Source organism: Pristis pectinata, chromosome 1, assembly GCF_009764475.1.
Source record: "Pristis pectinata isolate sPriPec2 chromosome 1, sPriPec2.1.pri, whole genome shotgun sequence".
In the NCBI taxonomy this organism is placed as follows: Eukaryota; Metazoa; Chordata; class Chondrichthyes; order Rhinopristiformes; family Pristidae; genus Pristis; species Pristis pectinata.
The window spans coordinates 37,558,399-37,578,229 of NC_067405.1; the positions used below are offsets into that span (position 1 = coordinate 37,558,399).

The 19,831-nt window shown below is 39.8% G+C and overlaps 2 protein-coding genes and 1 long non-coding RNA gene across 3 annotated transcripts in view; 1 reads left to right on the plus strand and 2 right to left on the minus strand.

Annotated features, from left to right (window-relative positions):
- Window positions 1-714: 714 nt before the first annotated feature.
- On the minus strand, window positions 715-5,674 carry LOC127575750 (T-box brain protein 1-like). The gene is made up of 6 exons (XM_052025788.1): window positions 4,893-5,674; window positions 4,192-4,346; window positions 3,857-3,978; window positions 3,475-3,633; window positions 2,954-3,015; window positions 715-2,464 (listed from the first exon to the last, which is right to left on the minus strand). The coding sequence occupies exons 1-6, from the start codon at window positions 5,570-5,572 to the stop codon at window positions 1,600-1,602; spliced, it is 2,043 nt and encodes a 680-aa protein (XP_051881748.1). The 5' UTR covers window positions 5,573-5,674; the 3' UTR covers window positions 715-1,599.
- Window positions 1,853-19,831, plus strand: part of LOC127575752 (uncharacterized) — a 40,523-nt gene continuing 22,544 nt past the window's right edge. The window contains exons 1-2 of the long non-coding RNA XR_007957125.1: window positions 1,853-1,971; window positions 17,887-17,937. This is a non-coding gene — a long non-coding RNA (uncharacterized LOC127575752). The remainder of the gene's footprint in view (window positions 1,972-17,886; window positions 17,938-19,831) is intronic.
- Window positions 8,500-19,831, minus strand: part of psmd14 (proteasome 26S subunit, non-ATPase 14) — an 80,697-nt gene continuing 69,365 nt past the window's right edge. The window contains exon 11 of the mRNA XM_052025773.1: window positions 8,500-9,582. Coding sequence (XP_051881733.1) covers window positions 9,484-9,582 — 99 coding nt within the window. The 3' untranslated portion in view covers window positions 8,500-9,483. The remainder of the gene's footprint in view (window positions 9,583-19,831) is intronic.

Genomic DNA, 19,831 nt, shown 5'->3' on the forward strand with positions numbered 1-19,831 from the left:
CGAACAAAGTAAAGATCATTCCGTGTAAACGAGAAACAGTTAATTTAAATTCCGGTTCCGAACACGAAAGGCTATTGCAGTCCTCGGCAAGAGACTACAAGAAACTTATAAATTATAGGAATGTAACGAATGAAGATTTTTGATATATAATTATAGGATTTATTGTTGATTTAAATATCAAAACGACCAATGAAAAGATTTAACAGACAAAATAATTCGTATAATGTTGAATTAGTTGCCCCAAAAGAGATAGAAACATTAAAATGATTTAAGTACCGCAGCTCCGTCTACAGATTTGCATGCTTGTATCCCCAACAAGCTGCGAATATGATCGCTATAAACTGCGTTGGATTTGTGCCACTTAAAAAATTCTGCAAGTAAAATGTTACAACTAAATGGATTCCTCGCACAAGATGAAATCTGGTGTACGCCGTGTGTTTACAATCTTGTACTACATAGTAAATTACATGAAGCATGTAAAAGCTTTAGTTCTGTTATAACTAGTATTTTAACCGTGAAATAAAGAAATATACTTTTACTCCTAAACATTTAAACGCATCCTTCCCAGCTAATAATCAATAAAACACGCAAGATTTAAAACTATCATAACCGTCAATCAAAAGGTAAATTTGAGATTCTGCAAACATGCAACACGAAATCAGAACTCGCCGCAAAAATGATTAATTATGTGAAGGAATAAAATATTTCCAAGGCTACACGGATTCCATTCGTTTTATTGTTTTACTTTACACATGAATGTATACAAACTGGCAAAAAAAAACAGGATCTGTGACATTCACTTCACAGACGGAACAGAATGAAAGTATATCCATATACAAGCACGATAATATCTTTACAGAATAGACAAAATTTACATATCAGCCCTGAAAAGCGTCATAGACCCCCACGCCCCCTCCCATCCTCACCCCAAACTCCTATTGCAAACAGATCATAATATACTCCTCGGAGGATCTTTGTCACTTGAACAACGTGGCAACTTCAGGAATTGAACTCTAAAATTCTACGTTTCTACAAAACGAATGCATTAAAACCTATTCTATAATCTGAGCCGTCTGAGAACAAATAACGCAAAATGCCACTACTCTACCATTTAAAATAATCTGTACATGTGATTTATATAGAACCGTCTCAACACCAACGATAAATGTTGGCCACATTGGAATTGAATCGAAGTTTCCTGTACAGACATGATTTACATACCCAAATTTCAATTGAAGTACGAGGTGGTGGGGAGTTGGGGGCTGGGTGGGGAGAGGTCTGTACAGATGAACACACGGATTTTAAACTTCACTCTTATAATTATTTATCACATTTAAACACTGACGGGGTTTACAAAACACCGGCCTGTGCATCCGAGCCCGGGATTGCCACCGTAAACAGGCATCATCACCACAACCAGGAGAGGAAAAGGGGCGTCTTTGTGCAGCAAACTGAACTCTCGCTTTTGGCACCAGCCGTTCGCTGATCAAAGAGCTGGGAGCTGGCGTGGCTTTTGGCACTTTCTCGGGGAGGCGAGAGACTTGAGAGGCAGGCGGGTCCTCCCCGCCCCGGCCGGCCGGCCGGCCCGCAGGGAGGCCTCTAGGCGTGAGAGTAGAAGCCGTAAAAGGCCATCTCCTTGGCGCAGTTCTTCTCGCAGTCTCTCGGGGTCAGCGCCTCGCTCTTGAGGGGAGACGAGCTCTCGGGGGCGGCGGCCGGCGCCGGGGCGGGCGGCGGCGGCGGCGCGTCCGCCGAGATGCGCCTCCTCTTGGCCTGCTCGTAGATGCCCGAGTCGCCGGAGTCGATGGACTTGATGGAAGACTGCGTCTCGATCCAGGCGGCGTCGGGCAGCTCCTTGGCTTTAGTGTCCTCGGCTCCGGCCGCCAGGGGCGAGCGGTCCGTGCCGGGCCCCGCGCCCGGGCCCAGACCCTCGGCGGCGGCCGCCGCGGCTGCAGCCGCCGCCGCCTCTTCCAGGTAGGAGTTAGTCGAGGCGCCGCGGCCCCAGGGCAGCACCGAGCTCGATTTACACGAGTACTGCGGGCTGCGCGCCCCCCAGCCCGAGGGGTCGGGGTAGTAGCCGAGGGGCCGGGTGCCGGCCTGCAGGGGCAGCGCCTTCACCCCCACCCCGTACGACAGGATGGCGTTGCCGGCGAAGTCGGTGTCGTAGGCCGAGAAGTCGAGGCGGTTGTTGGCGGGCTGTTGCAGCGGGGTGACGAACCAGCGCTGAGGCGAGGGCGCGGCGGGCTCCTCGGCCTGCTGCGGCGACAGCAGCCCGTTGCTGTGGGGGACGCTGCGCTCGCCGCCCCCGGGCCCGCCGTGGTGGAAGCGGGCCTTGGCGTAGTTGTTGACGAACTGCTCCTGCAGGAAGGACTGGGTGACGGCGTAGCGGGTGCCCGGCACGATCTGGGAGCGCGGCGAGTCGCTGGGGGACGGGGTGAGCCGGTCCACCTCGCAGCCCGTGTAGATCCTGCGGCGAGAGGGGATGGGGATTGGGGAGAGAGAGAGAGAGAGAGATAACGTGAGAGCCCCTGTTTCACTGGCACTACCTTCACACTAACCTCGCACTTGTTGTGCACATCAACAACCGGGCACCCCATGTTGGTTTGGTCACCTGGAATATCGGTCACCTCGGAGAAACCCCAGGCGCCATTTGAAATATTTAGACATTAGATGCGAGTTGGCCTTGAGCATTCCTGTACTATTGTTAAGTTATTGACATCCTCATGGAAACCGCGCAGTACAAAATAGATTGTCTCCTTGGAGCTTTAACATCAGACGTGCCCAACGTTATTCAAAGGAGTTATTTAAAATAAAATGTAAATCACTGTAACAAAAACAGTCATAACGCTGAGCCCAAATTGAGAATGCCTTCAGGTAACTGAAAATAAATTTCTACTTTTAAAACGTTAATAAAACCATTCAGCAAATGTGTTAATTAAAACAATAATAAACTTACGTGTCATAGTTATCTCTGAATCCTTTGGCAAAAGGATTGTGGTCTATTTTCAACTGTGTGATCTGTTTAAAATATAAAAATAATACGTTTGTATCTAGTCACTCCGGTTTCTAAGGAACCAAACGATGTGCAGATAACTTAAGGTATTGATGCAAATTGCATGGGGGGTCGTTTTTTATGGATTTGTGGGATACAGTGCGAGAGTAGAGATACAGCAGAGGCTGTGTTCCTGGTGGGATTTTATTCCATAACTCAGACGATGACATTTTTGTAAGTGATCAGAAATAGAAAAACTCGGCAGGTATGATTTCCAGTTTTTTTTACAGTATTACCTCATTCCGTGTCCTGTTCGATATTAAGTACAATTTAATTTTTGGCATTTGATTTTGGGGGAAAAAAATCACTTATAAACAGAGGGAGCAGACTAAAATGGTTCATAATTGTACACGTTTAATTTTTTTTCCTGAAGACAATTATTCAGCTTTAAATTCTATACTCTGCATTCCCAGTTATTTCCTTACATCTGTATTTTGATATGCTGTAACTGCTATAAACTGCGTTTCTGGAAAGGTGAATGTCTGAACCCTGCCGGGCTGATTAGAATCCTCCGCTCCATCCTCATTCACTTCAACTACATGTAGTCTTGGCTGGTATTTATGTAAAGACTGCAAAACGACCATCTGTCGGTAAAACAACATGGAAACGCATTACTTTGATTTCATAAAACACACGGATAAGCAAAAGCGCTCACTTTCTCAATATTTTAGCTGCCATACAATATTTCGTCAAAGTAGCACTCACGTACCGCGGACTGTAAACTCATTTGTTAAATGCTGAAATTAACTTAAAAAGAAATCTTGTCACATGGAGAACAACGAAATTGCATCAGGATAAATTCATTACCTGACCGTTATTGTTTGATGCACCCTTGTTATTGGTCAGCTTTAATTTTCCAAAGGAAATTTCTTGTCTCATCCAGTGAGCACCCGTGTTTGGTGAATCTGGGTGCATATAGATCCTATTGCCTATAAAAGATTAAGAAATAACAACCCATTAATGGAATGCCCCTCTAATAAAAGAGCAAATATATCACAAAACGGTAAACAGGTAGCAGGTTTGATCGAGACTTGAGGAATAAAGGACAACTCTGGGAAGGAGTTACCAAAATAGTTTGATTGTACATTTAAGTTGTTCCAATTGCTGAACCAAAGCTAGAACAGATTACTGGAAAAACTTGCCTTGCACGTTAGTATCCGCTTTTCCACAAGGTACCCATTTTCCTCCTTGAAATCGCCAGTGATTGGGATCGGCTAGAATTATGTCAACAAATATGTTGTAATGTGCAGTCGGATCTAAACCAGAGATGTTAAAACTCAAAAATGGAAACATCCGCCTGAAATAGAAGGATCAAGATACAATCAAAAGAAATAAATCAGAAAGACATTAAAATTTAAAATATAGATGTGTTCAGGCTTGTTTGTGTCAGGGCACATAGTATCAACTCACTGTATTTCACTGCGTAATCTTGATTCTTAAAATGTTAATACTTTCATGTGCTTTTCTTAAAAGTGAAGGAGAGATGCCAGAATAAAACCCGTTCATTGTTGTTACAAATGCAAGTTTCTTTGTAAAAATGCATTTATCAAAGAATAGGAACACAACTATTTGAATAAAAGCGAATTTTAGAAGTCCTAGCAACTGGGGACACTTGTTCAGACTCTAGGCTAATAAATTATACATAAATATTTCACAATTTTAGTCCAGTCAAAAATATCTGTCCCTTTGAAACTCCATTTGCAATTTCTACTATTTCAAATTAATAAACATGGTTATGTCTCCGTAAAAATGATTCAATTCTCGCAACTGGAATTGGTTAGCATTCTGTCCGACGTGGATTAAAGATTGGTGGCTTTGGCAAGAAAGAAAACGGTCCACTTACCTGCCTTGCTTGGTGATGATCATTTCCGTTTGATGCCTGTGGAATTTAAGCCACAGCGGCCTATTACATAAATACACCTGGGCTTTGCCGGGAACCAGTCCTGGTTGACCAGAAGAGAATTGATAGAAAGGTCCTCCCTGGTAGCTGTGTCCATACTGTTGAGGATAAGGGTAACCAGTGCCCGGATAGCCTTGGGGAGAAGAATTGGACAGAATGCTATTGTAGGCTCCATTTGTGATCACAGGATGGTGAGCCATGTACCTGCTCGGACTGCTAATGGAAAAAGCAGGATGTGTTGGTCCATGCTGGCCAGTGTAAGGAAACATAGCACTGGGAGCAGCAGCCGGTTGCTGTGGTTGGCTCGATTGTGACAGGATATATCTGTCTGCCGCTGATCCATCGAAATTATGACGAATTTCAGAGACTCCGTCCAAAACAGGAGAGAGCTTGCTTCTCTGGACGTCCCCCGACGCGTCCTTGGAGTCAGGAAAATTGTCTGCCTCTGATTGATTCGTCATCCCCCTGGTAATTTTTTTCAGAGGTGAACTTCTTTCGAGGTTATCACTGGCCGAGATGATGGGATCGTGCAGAGCAAGCTCACTGTTGGGATAAGTGCTGTTCACATTCAGAAATTTCTTAGAGAGCATTATAGATGAAGATAAGCAGTGCTCCAACTGCATAGCTTTACAAGCAAGCACTTCACCCTATAGAAACCCTCAGCAACAGCAAAAACCCAACCCGCTTGAAAGCAATTCTTTAAGCACTCTCACAAAGGGCTTGTACTGGATTTTTCTCCCAAAAGCGATTGGCCAATTGACAGTTTGCAGTAGTAACGAAGGACTCACTTTTGATCTCCCCGGTTGCACAACTAATGAAACGGCTCTTGCTATTGGTTAACAGCTGACAGTAATTTAATTAGACAGACATTAATTAGGATAATCACCTGAGTCCTAATGGCAATGATGGCAAATTGCAAGATGATCTCATTTCAGAGACAGTTTGCGTGTAACTAACAAGGAACTATCCCTTCCCCGTTTTTTGGGCAGAGAATGATGTGGACACAGTGGAATAAATTGTAAAGAATAAGGATCCACTTAAATTGTTTTGGAGTTTGATTTTACGCATCCTCATTGCCGAAATACTGATCATTAGCAAATCTAAAGCGAAACAGACCAGCTGCAGGAAGAAAGTATTTCATTATAAATAAGGGAACAATTATCCCATGCCACTTATTTGGTGTGGTGCTCTTGCAATTCAACATTGCTCGTCATTTTTTTCATAATTTAAAGAATACTTTTGAACTGTGAAAATAGTTTACGACATTACTTCCTTGATAAAATGTCGCATCAGCTAATGCTCAGGACTTCCATGAAGCGCTTTAAGATCTATAGGGGCATCTTCTTGCAGCCCGTTTGACAACTTTTTATTAAATCTCTGTATTTATGAATCGCAAAAAAAATCTAAGAGCCGCGCCAGCGATTGTGCGTGTTTCTAAAACATTTTGGAAAGAAGTTATCCAAGGTTACGGATGAATCGCAAAAAAAAATCAAAAATACAAATGAACCATGGTTTATAATAAACGAGAAACTATGTAAATGCAAAGTTGTAAAAGAGTACGTAAATGTGAGGAACTAAAGATATTTTACAAAAGCGTTCGATTCCTTTCCTTTCCAACGACCGGGAAGTGCAGGGTATAAAGTTGCATGCTCGCGGTGGCTGTAATCAGGTTGCGTCTTTATGTGTATGAAAAAAAACTCTTGCCCTGCCGTTTTGAACACGTTGCTCAAATAGATCCGAATAATTCTTGCATATAGTGATATGTTATCAATAGAAAACGCGTAGATAAATACACATTGCAAATCATCTTATTTGCATACGAGCAAAGGTACTTTAAGTATGTTCTATTTCTACCCCATATATTGTCAGGCATCACATTACTTCAATTACCGATATTTTTAAACAGTGGACTTTAATTCACTTGTACCTAATTACTCATTTTAAATTACTTCAAATCCATTCTTTGGATTTTTTTAAACGATGCAAGGCATATTATTTGCCTCGTATCATCTTTTCGCTCAAGATGAAGTGAACGCAATCGGCTGCATAACTTAATTTGGAATGTTTTACTAAATATCATTGTTTCAATTTTGCATGCGTTTTCTACTATGCTGTGAAACGGAAAGCCTTATAGTCAATGAAAATGGCCTTTTAATAATTGTTCCTCGCGAAAGAAAAAGAATTCCCCCGTGATGCTCTGCACCATAGCTTGAAAAGGACCAATTATTTTTCGGTGTGAAAGTTCCCGTGATAAGGTGGACATTGACAGTTTTTAATCACTAAAAACTTCTGAACTAAAATGGCATTTGAAATTGCCTTTCAGCTTCACCAGCTCCACCATGAGCGTTATGCTCCTACTGGAGTGGAAAATGTAATATTTACAAGTACTTGACATTATTAAAGGACTATAAAAAAATCACAACTTACTGTGGTTAAGAAACTACAGAGATGAATAAAAAGTGACCAAATAGCCAACATAATATGGAATTCAGAATTCAGGCACAAGACGCACTCGTGATCCTTTGTCAATACACTCGATGTCCCATTTTCCAAATAAGGAGCGCAATCATAATTCCCGTGGCCATAAATTAATATCAGGGTTGAAAATAACTCGTTTGCATTTGTCGTTTCGGGAACTTCATCGATTACCCCTCAGCATTTAAAAACAAACAGTGATGTATAGGGTAATCTGGCATAAAATAATAAAACCTATTGTGAATTGATTTTTGCCCTTTAAAATGTTTACATTGGAACTTATATTACAGTGGAACTTATATTAGTGATTTAATCCCGCCGCTTTAAGTCAGGGTACAGTAAACGCAGTTTGTGAATTGCTACAAGCAGGATTAGCTGTTATGACTCTACATAGTTCATGTTATTAATTACATTTTTACTCGCGCACATTATACAGTTTCTTTTGGGAGTTTTTTTTTAATCAAGGTAATCGTTGGTAGAACTATACCAATACAATAAAAGCAATTGGAGGATGTGTCCACAAAACAAGTGACTGGTACATTAAGATGTTCCAGATATATAATGAAATTTCGTTAGTATGGGAAATTGATTTTTCAACAACTCAATTAAATGAATATTCGTAGCATCGTCCCCAACCCATTTCCAGACGGTACTGTTGCTAAGTTCCCGATCAGTGGGGGGAAGGGGGGGGGGGGGGGGTTGGGGGAAGGGAGGAAAATATCCACCAGTAGAAGAGTTGAAGACAATACTTTTCCCTCTGAGAGGCTAACACACTCTCATCTGAAAATACCAGCTGTACCTTCAGATATTTCAAAATCTTTGAGAACAATTACTTAAACAGGGACTCAGAAATCAAACTTCTTATGACGAATTTCAAATACAAGGCCTTAAGGATTTTCAGTGTTGAAAGCGCCGACGAGACACTCAAATGCTCATTACATAATAGGCAAAACTGCATTCTCACTGTGGTTGAATAATTTTACCGCCGACGCTAAAACCTTCCATAATAAATGTGACGATATCCAATGCACCACATAATAAGTAACTTTATATCCTTTCTGTAGTTGCATTTCAATTAGATTGCGATGTTTGTTCTTTATTCCAAGAAAATATTAATGTTAATACCTGAATAATTAAATGTTCAAAGCATGCAAGAATATCACACATACCAATTGTGTCAGTTCTGTAACTCCAGGATACATTTAGATGGTTTTAGACCATTTATTCCAGATAATGTAAATCCACCAACCCCTTACAAATAAATGATAGAAACATTTTTTAAAATATTATCTGTAATGACTATGGAGTATTGTAGTTTAAAGCTGCCAGGCATTGCACGTTATGACTGTATTGTATCAAGGTTAATCAAAACATAACATTCTCAAAAAAATCTTGTGCACCTCTTATTCATGAATTAGTGGGTTAATGTACCTTAACGTTCTCCGTGCCAAGCAGTTGGTTGAGAAATGTCATTCTTCACAGACGAGATTCTAGTTTGACCTTAGCATCTGCCATATTCACAGCTACGACCCTAGAGGTGTTAGACATGTGCTACCTCTGTAGTGCTGAACAACTCTTAATAAACAAGGATGAGAACATCTAACTGCTTTTATCTAGTTGAGATTTCTGCTTTAAAAATCCTGCAACATATCATGTTGAAGTCTTCATTAAGTGGCAAAGCCTTTTTTTTAAAAGGTAGCACAAATCTGTTTTTATGTGACAATGGGAAGTCACATAACAAAGACAGATCTAACTTTTATTTTACTTACAGTCTGAGATCTAACAAAAAATACAAAATGAGTGCAAATACCAAAATCAAACTTGGACACTCGTTTAAACTTTAAAAAAAAGAAAAAGCTGAAATGCAATTGTCCTGACAAATGATTCAAAAACAACAAAGGCAGGTACAGCATGGTTGCTCTCAGCTCAAGATATAATGGTGTTGGAAGTCTGTAGTTTTAAGTAGTCTCCAGCAGCCTCAGCATTACAGAGAATTAAATAGAAACTGCACAATCAAAAAAAAACAGAATGCCTTAATACCTTATAATATTACAGTTCACTATTTAAATACAACTGTATCCAACATTGCTGCTAAGCATTGCACAATATTTGAAGTCATCACAACATCCACATGCTCTTCCAAATGGCGTTTTGGATCCTGAAAAACAAAAATGCGAGCCATTAACAAAAAATATTTTCCAAGCAAGGCAATAACTTTGTTAAAATGCCATATTTTTTCTAGATAATCACAAATTTTAAATACAATAACCAGACCAATATTGTCTGTATTTTCCAGTATGATATTAGTCCAGTTTTATACCATGTGGAAGTGCCTTACAGCTTTAACAACAAAGTAATTATAAAGTATTTAAAAAGGTCCTTTAACTGTAACATTTATGATTATAAAGCAAAATAATTTGTGAACATTTTTTATTTCACAGGTCTCTAAAATACATCTCAGACAAGAGTTGAGGAGGGATCCAGGTGGTAGTCCCCAGAAAAAAAAACAGATTAATTACAGTTTAAAATTCATTGAAGGATGCCAGCTATTTTTTTTTACAGACAAAATGTTTTAATGAAAATACGGAGCAATCATCTTTACTGATTTCCTGATCTCTTAATGACATTCTAATCAGGACAAAACTAAGTTAGTTCATACAGTAAGTTAAAGAATAGTGGTAAAATGTACACAAAATTTTATTTTAAATTTTTGAAGATGCATTTCTGAAATTGGGTCGTCATTTTGCATTTTTTTTAAAATTGGAACATTTTACAAAAATGACTATAATGACACTTTTACATGGTCCATATTCAGACATTATGCTCTAGCTGTTCAATCACCAGAACAGTTTTATTTTTCACTAATTTATTTCACAGGCAAGGCCAACATTTTAACGCCCAACCCAAATTGTAATCTTCAAGTGCAGTTAGAGCTCAAACAAATCTGTTCTTGTTCATATCCAGACCACATAAGGATGGTAGAATTCCTTCCTTAAAGAACTTAACTTGAGTTTTTAAATGATGATCCAGAAGTTCAGCAGTTATTGTAACTGATACCAGTTTTTTTTTCTAATTCCAGCATTTAATTAATATGTTTAAGTTCCCCAGCTGCCATGGTGGGATTTGAACTCTTAACTGTAGACAAGCCCTTTGATTAAAAAACAAACTGCAAAAAGTTGGAAATCTGAAGTAAAAACAGAAAATGCTGGAAACCCTCAGCAGGTCAGGTAGCATCTATGGAAAGAGAGATAGAGTAAATGATTCAAGTCAAAGATCCTTCATCAGAACCTAGACCTTTGGATTTCTAGCCCAGTACTATGCTACTGTGCATCTTAAATACACAAATATAACATACAAATATATTCATGTAGATATTTTATGAATGTGGTATTGAACAATGAGGCTTCAGAAGAAAACATTCTCCCCGGCCTCAAACTGGAAACTTAGTGCACATGGAAATCAACAAAGCATCTTCAGCAAAGATGAATTGATTGGGCTAGACAATTAGCATCACCATTGGAGATGCAAAAGAAGTCCCAGAATATATAGAGTTTAGCCAAATATGATGGACAAAAACATATTTACTGAATACTGAAAGGGTGGCACGTAACACTATTAAAGCGCCAGCAACCTGGGTTCAATTCCCACCGCTTTCTGTAAGGGGTTTGTACATTCTACCCGCGACTGCATGGGTTTCCTCCCACATTCCAAAGACGTACAGGTTAGTAGGTTAACATGGGTGTAACTGGACAGCGCAGGCTCAGAGGGCCATAAGGGCCTGTTGCCATGCTGTATAGATAAAGTTTTGAATACATCTTATACTTCGACTGTGACCTAATTTCAGCTGCTCAGTACTGGGAAATTTTAAAAACTCATTTATTTTGTACATTATCTGTGGGGCTGGTATGATGCACTGCTTTAATAGGAAGGGATCAGTGGACCAGAAAGGGGTATTGGTGTCCAGAGTTTAGCCTGCATGGAAGATCTGCCTTTGAGACTCGTTAAAATTATCTAAGGGATTAAAGTTATTTTTAGTCAGGTGTGTATGATTCAAAAAACAAACTTTTGAAAAAGAAATAGTTTGGGAAAGAAAACCATGAGACTTGTGCTGAATAGTGAAAACGGAAAAAAAAACTGCAGATACAGGAGATCTGAAATAAAAACAGAAAATGCGAGAAACACTCAGCAGGTCAGGAGGCATCCGTGGAAACAGAAACTGTTAACAAATTTTGTTTTATTTCAGATTTCCAACATTTGCAGTTATACTTTCAAGCCAAAGGCCTAGACTGATAATCTAGAGATAAGAGTTCAAACCCCACCATATTAATTAGTTCCTGAAATTAAAACGCTGGTATCAATCTCCCTATCTATTTATGCTCAAGCAAAAGGTTTCAGGAGAAGTGGATAACATTAAGTCAAAGGAGGCAAAATGATTCCTGGAAAGCTAGTCAGAAAGTTAATCAGGATGGGAAGCAAGTGACCATTCCTCAGGGTGGCAAGCTGAAGAAAACAGTGCAAGAATCCAAGAAGTGAAAAGTTCACGAAATATTTAATACAATAACTGTTACAATGACAATTTTGAAGAAGGCAACCGAAGACAAAAAAAACATTAAAGAGCAATTCATAAAATTTGGGGATGGAAAGATAACAGCCAGATATTTTTATGGAATTTCAAAATTGCATAGAATTTACAACACAGATCCACCTCATTCAGCTTAAGGAATCTGAACCAAAATTCAGACATCACATTTGTATCTGTCCAACCTGTTTGGCTTCCCTAATAACTCTATATTCATTTTTCCTAACTTGCACCAAGCCTGCCCTTAAAAACATCAACGTTATATGCTTCATCCATTCCACATATATGTGATATCCACATATTGTCTAGAGTAACAGCTTTGGCTCAGTGGCTGGCAATCAGTAATCCCACTCCGCATCTCCACTCAGAGAAGTCCTGTCTATTAGACCAGATGTTAAAAAAAGCCTCCAGTATATCCCATGACTCAGTTTGAAGGGCAACAGAGTTCTTCTTGGTGACCTGTCCAATATTAATCCCCAAAGTAACATGAATAACAACAGAAATATGGCCCTGATCTCATTGTGGATTGTGCCTACTTTTAGTTCACAGTGACCAAACTTCAAAAGGATTTTATTAGCTGTACAGTTCTTTAAACATACGCAGGATGATCATCTCCGAATTTAATTGCAGCAGGCATGGTTGAAGCTCTGGAAGTCCCTCCCAAAACCCCTCTGCCTATCTATCTCTCTTAAAGCCTTCATCATTGGTACAAGGTTTTGGTCATCTGCCCCAGGAGACAAATGAATTATAAGATTAGGCCACCCAGCCCCTTGAGCCTATTCCATTATTCAACACAATCATGCTGTCCTGATTACAACCTCAACAGTTTTGGTCACCTAGCTACAGGAAAGATGCTATTAAGCTGGAGAGAGTGCAGAGGAGATTTACAAGGATGTTGCAGGACTTGAGGGACTGAGTTATGGAGAGAGGTTGAGCAGGTTGGGACATTTTTCAATGGAGCGGAGGAGAATGAGGGCTGATCTTATAAAGGTGTAGAAAATTATGAGGGGCATAGGTTTAAGGTGAGAGGAGAGAGATTTAACAGGAACCTGAGGGGCAACTTTTTCACCAAGAGAATGGTCAGTATATGGAATGAGCTGCCAGAGGAAGTGGTTGAGGCAGGTACATTAACAACATTTAAAAGGTACTTGGACAGGTACACAGACAGGAAAGATGTAGAGGGATATGAGCAAGCACGAACAAATGGGACCAACTTCAATGGGAATCTTATGATGCTGGAGGAACTCCTACTGAGGTCTGCTGAGTTCCTCCAGCATCATAGTGTTTTTCATCTAGATTCCAGCATCTGCAGTCCTTTGTTTCTCTAGATGGGAATCTTGGTCGGCATGGACTAGTAGAGCCGTGGAACTGTTCCCGTGCTGTATGACTCCCAACTCCACATTCCTGCCTTTCCTCAGGAACCTTTCACCACTTTGTAGATCAAAATTTATCTCTGCCTTATAAGTATTCAGATATTCAGAGTCTATTTCCATTGCCCTTTGAGTAAAACACTTCAAGATTGATGACCTCAAAAGGAAGAAAAATTAGTGATCCCTTATTTTTAAACAGTGATTCCCATTTGTAGATTTGCTCAAGAGGAATCATTCTTTCCACATCCACCTTGTCAAGACCCCTCAGAGTCTTATATATTTCAATAAAGTTGCGTCTTGCCCTATTAAACATCGGTGAACATAAGCCTCGCACATCCAATTCCTCTGAACTGCTTCCAGTGCTTTAACTCCCTTCCTTAAGTAAAGATCAATACTGTACACAGAACTCTAGATGTGGTTTCACCAATGCCTAATATAACTGAAGAATGACCTCCTTACTTGTTTTGATTCACCAAGTAATAAAAGATAAAATTGTTAGTCGTTAAGATTGTTTGCAAATCCAGCATTTGCATGTCCATATCCCTACGCCTCTCAAAACATTGCATTCACACTATTTAGATAATGTTTTTTTTCCAATCTTTACTGCAAAAATGCACACACCCATTCACTTAACCAATCCATATCTCTCTATATCCTTATGCTCTATTTGCAACTTACTTTCCGACCTGAGTATCAGCAGCAAATTTAGCAACCATACCTTCAGCACATTCATATATCCTAATGTAGCTTAGTGTTAAATGTTGTTTTCTAAAATTGTGATATGTCTTGGGATATTCTGATACATTGCCATTGTTCCCTTTTGCCAAAAACAACCCTGGCCTTCTTTAAGGGTTTCCTGTGGTAACATCCTTGCACGTTTTCTCCTGACATCTTCATTGCTTTAAATATCCTTTTTGTAGTGTGGAAACTAGAATTTCAACAGTGTAAATTTAACCATACTTCCCGACATTTGCATTTTATCCCTCTAAAAATATACTTCAATGCTTATTGTACTCTTTATTTATCACTTTTGTTGCCATTTTTACTGAGTTAGGATTCAGCATTCCCAACTGAGTCTCCATTCAGGTGCCTCCTTATTTTTCTTCCCAACTTGTACTTCACTGCATTAAATCTCACTTGCCATTTATCCATTCACTCCACACATGCATTCCTATATTTTGAAGCATTCTCTTCACATTAGTTCTACCCTCACAATTTCATATATTCTACAATGTTAAGTAGACTATATCTCCAAAATTATATATTTAATTATAAAATTATTTACAGAAATGACAAACAACAGTGATCCAACTATGATTTCTGTTGGACTCAGTTCTCCCTTCCTGGCAGACCAAAGTGCTGAATCCATTTTATAATCCATTCTGCTACTTAAGCCTCAGACTCTACCCACCCTGACCTTTGTTACAAATACCTTGTATTGGACCTTACTGAAGGCATTCTGAAAGTCTTATGTGGCATCTATTACATTGCCCTCAGCCCCATTTGGTTAATTATTCAAAGAATTCATTAAAAGTAAAATATGTTCAAACTCGATATCTTTCCAACCACTGGATTTAAGACAATTGATCAAAAATTTCCTGAAAATCAAAGAATTGCAGATGCTGGAAATCCAAAATAAAAACAGAAAATGCTGGAAAGACACAGCAGGTCATACAGCATCTCTGAAAAGAGAAACAGTAAATGTTTCAAGTCTGACACCCTTTGTGAGAACTGGGAGAGTTCTTGAAAGGTTTCCTGAATTAACTAGGTCCCATTCTGAAAATAGAAATTAATTGATGGTTATTAGTCTTGAGAGTTTTCCTTTATTGTTGATACTGAGAATCTGAAAAAAGAAAGTGCTGGATACAGTGGCATGCAAAAGTTTGGGCATTCCTGGTCAAAATTTCTGTTACTGTCAATAGCTAAGCAAGTACAAGATGACCTGATTTCCAAAAGGCATAAAGTTAAAGATGACACATTTCTTTAATATTTAAGCAAGATTATTTTTTATTTCCATCTTTTATGGTTTCAAAATAACAGAAAAGGAAAAGGGCCCAAAGCAAAAGTTTGGGCACCCTGCATGTTCAGTACTTAGTAACACCCCCCTTTGGCAAGTATCACAGCTTGTAAACGCTTTCTGTAGCCAGCTAAGAGTCTTTCAATTCTTGCTTGTGGGATTTTTGCCCATTCTTCCTTGCAAAAGGCTTCTAGTTCTGAGAGATTCTTGGGCCGTCTTGCATGCACTGCTCTTTTGAGGTCTATCCACAGATTTTCGATGATGTTTAGGTCAGGGGACTGTGAGGCCCATGGCAAAACCTTCAGCTTGTGCCTCTTGAGGTAGTCCATTGTGGATTTTGAGGTGTTTAGGATCATTATCCTTTTGTAGAAGCCATTCTCTTTTCATTTTCAGCTTTTTTTTTACAAACGGTGAGATGTTTGCTTCCAGAATTTGCTGGTATTTAATTGAATTAATTCTTCCTTCTACCAGTGAAATGTTTCCCGTGCCACTGGCTGCAATACAAGATCAAAGCATGATCGATCCACCCCCATGCTTAACAGTTGGAGAGGTGTTCTTTTCATGAAATTCTGCACCCTTTTTTCTCCAAACATACCTTTGCTCATTGTGGCCAAAGTTCTATTTTAACTTCATCAGTCCACAGGACTTGTTTCCAAAATGCATCAGGCTTGTTTAGATGTTCCTTTGCAAACTTCTGATGCTGAATTTTGTGGTGAGGATGCAGGAAAGTTTGGAGAAAAAAGGGTGCAGAATTTCATGAAAAGAACACCTCTCCAACTGTTAAGCACAGGGGTGGATCGATCATGCTTTGGGCTTGTGTTGGAGCCAGTGGCACGGGGAACATTTCACTGGTAGAGGGAAGAATGAATTCAATTAAATACCAGCAAATTCTGGAAGCAAACACCACACTGTCTGCAAAAAAAAAAGCTGAAGATGAAAAGAGGATGGCTTCTACAAAAGGATAATGATCCTAAGCACACCTCAAAATCCACAATGGACTACCTCAAGAGGCACAAGCTGAAGGTTTTGCCATGACCCTCACAGTCCCCCGATCTAAACATCATTGAAAATTTGTGGATAGACCTCAAAAGAGCAGTGCATGCAAGACGGCCCAAGAATCTCTCAGAACTAGAAGCCTTTTGCAAGGAAGAATGGGTGAAAAACCCCCAGTCAAGAATTGAAAGACTCTTGGCTGGCTACAGAAAGCGCTTACAAGCTGTGATACTTGCCAAAGGGGGTGTTACTAAGTACTGACCATGTAAGGTGCCCAAACTTTTGCTTCGGGCCCTTTTCCTTTTTTTGTTATTTTGAAACTGTAAAAGATGGAAATAAAAAAGTAATCTTGCTTAAATATTAAAGAAATGTGTCATCTTTAACTTTATGCCTTTTGGAAATCAGGTCATCTTTTATTCGCTTAGCTATTCACAGTAACAGAAATTTTGACCAGGAGTGCCCAAACTTTTGCATGCCACTGTATACTCAGCTCATTAGACTGCATTTGTGGAGAGAAGACAACAATATTTATTGTCAACAATCTTTCATCAGAACTTTTGTTTCTTCTTTGTGCAGATGTTGCCTGATCTGCTGAGTATTTCTGCTATTTTCCATTTTATTCCTTTTATGATTTGCACATCTGTAGAATGCGAAAGAACAGAAAATGCTGGAAGCACTCAACAGGTCAGGCTTTATCTGTGGAAAGAGAAACAAAATGAAAATTTCAGGTCAAAGACTTGTGGTCAGAATTGGGAAAGAAAATAAACAGGTTAGTTTTAAGCTACAAAAAGGGTAGTGAAAGAATGGAGGACAAAGCATGGAGATAAGCCAAAAGACAAAGTAATTCAATTGAGAGGTTTATGAGAACAGTTAGAGAGAGAGCTCATGAATTCATGAGCTTATAAAGGAACTCAGAAGCTATGAAATGAGGGCAGTTACTCAGCTAGAACACAATGCAGAGCCATAGAAAATCCCCAGCAGAAGACACAAGAGACCTCAGATGCTGGAATTTTAAGCCACAAACAATCTGTTGGAGGAACTCAGCAGGTTCAAACAGCATCTGTGGGAGTAAAGGAATTGTTGACATTTTGGGTTGAAACTCTGCATCAGGGGCTTTTGACCCGAAACATCAGCAATTCCCTTCCTCCCACCGATGCTGCTTGACCCGCTGAGTTCTTCCAGGAGATTGTTTGGAAATCCCCACAGGTCAGGCTATGTTAATGGAGAAAGAAAAACTGGGCCAGTATTACAGCTGGATGACCTACAACAGAACTGGTTCATGAAAGCAAGTTACTTAAGTTATAGAATTCAATATCAAGTCCAGAAAGCTGCAACATGCCCAGACAGATGAGATGCTGTTCTTCAAGCCTACATTGGGTTTTGTTATAACAGTGCAGGATGTGGAATTGAATTATCAGACAATAGGAAGCTCAGAGTCTCCACTGCAGGCTGAATGTAGGTGCTCTGCAATCATCTAACCTGTGTTCTGTTTCTCCTATGTAGAGAACACCACATTTGAAGAAGTCTTTTATGGTTCATTTCCCAGGACTTGGTGTAAGTAATGTCTCCACCCTTGTTGATCCTCATATACTGGTAGATAGCAGTTGAATATATGCTGTAAAGCTTACTATTTTTACCTTTACATTGTCAATTTACTTGGGAACAGGTGAAATCACCTATAGTTATGATTCTGTGTGTTACAGTCACAACTAAATATTTCAGCATCCACTTTGTGTGGATGTGGTATACCCTTCACGGCATGACCAATCCTTCATATCAGTTATCTCTGTCAATATGGGTTCTATTTTATCCCTTTTTGTAAGCTTTATCCTTTCTTGCTTCCACCGTTAATTCTGATTAATACAATTCTCCATGCTCATCTTTTCTTGACCACCACTGTCAAATACATTTCCAGAAATGTTTAAATCTCAATCCACTTCTGTCTACAACCGTTATTCTGATATGATAGTGGCTGGCACAGTGGCATAGCTGGTAGAACTGCTGCCTCAACTCCATGGATCTGGGTTGGATCCTGAACTCAGGTGCTGTGTGGAGTTTGAACGGTCTCCCTGTGACCACGCGAGTTTCCGCCAGGCACTCCGTTTTTCTCCCACATCCAAAAGACTTGTGGGTTGGTAGGTTGATTGGCCACTCTGAATTGCCTCTAGTGCATAGATAAATATGTTTGAAGCTGGAAAGTTGAAGGGAACATAGGGAAAATTGGTTATAAGGAAAATTAGTGCGGAATGGGATTGCTCTATTAGGCAGTAGTTATTCTCTTCGATTTACAAATTTTGATGCCAGTACTCTGCACAATGCTGGACAGGTGACAGATTATGCTCTTACTTTTTACTACTCGTGCTTTATTTTAAATACTATTTATTTCCAAAACTTTTTTCTTTTCTGGGTAATTATTATTTTTATTTTATTGCCAGTCTAGCAGTACCTCGCCCAATGATGCAAATATCTCAACTAGGACTCCCACAATTTCTTCTCTAGCTTCCCACAATATTCTTGGATATACCTGGTCAGGCCCTGGAGATCTGTCTACCGTCATATATTTTAAGACACCCAGCACCTACTCTGCTATAATGCCCACTATTCTTAAGACCTCGCCATTTACTTTTCCTAGTTCCAAAGTCTTCATGTCTTTCTCCGAGGTAAAAACAGAGGAGAAATATTCATTGAGAATCTTGCCCATCTCCTGCAGCTGTATACAAAGATGTCCACTTTGGTCTTTGAGGGGCCCTATTCTCTGTCTAGTTACTCTTTCTCCCTTAATATACTTATGGGTATAGTCTATGTTACAGGAAGATTTGATCTGCTGGTAAAATAGGGAGAGGAATGGCACATGTTATTTAATCCTGATAAGTACCAGGTGATGCACTTTGGGAGGACTAATAAAGGGCAGGAGATACACAATGAATGGTATGGCCTTAGGGAGTACTGAGGAAAAGAGGGACCTCGGTATTCAAATCCAAGAATCCCTGAAAGTGGCAGCACAGGTAGATAAGACAGCGAAGGCAGCAAACAGAAGAGTGACCTTCATTAGCTGGGGCACTGAATTTAATAAGAGCAGGAAGGTTATGGTATTGCTTTATAAAACAATGATTCGATCATAGTTGAAGCAGTGTGCAGTTCAGACACCACACTAGATGTAGGAAGGATATGATTACACTGGAGAGGGTGCAGAAGAATGTGCCTGGGATGATTCACTTATGAGGAGAGACTGGACAGGCTAGGTTTGTTTTCCTTGGAGCAGGGGAAGAGGAAGGGCATAGACAAGAGTAGATAGTAGAAAACTTTTACTCATAACATAGGTGTCAAAAACTGGAGGGCATAGATTTAGGGCAAGGGGTAAGGAGGAATTTTTTCACCTAGAGGGTGGTTGGAACCTGGAACGCACTACCTGAATGGGTGATGAAAGCTGGTTCTCTCACAATATTTA

Bases quoted from the DNA above. Each gene is read 5' to 3' on its own strand.
- LOC127575750 (XM_052025788.1), bottom strand. From the start codon at position 5,572: ATGCAGTTGGAGCACTGCTTATCTTCATCTATAATGCTCTCTAAGAAA. The intron at 4,347-4,892 runs GTAAGTGGACCG...CTTCTATTTCAG, and splicing joins ATCATCACCAAGCAAGGCAG to GCGGATGTTTCCATTTTTGA. The intron at 2,465-2,953 runs GTAAGTTTATTA...CTCTCGCCGCAG, and splicing joins TTCAGAGATAACTATGACAC to GATCTACACGGGCTGCGAGG.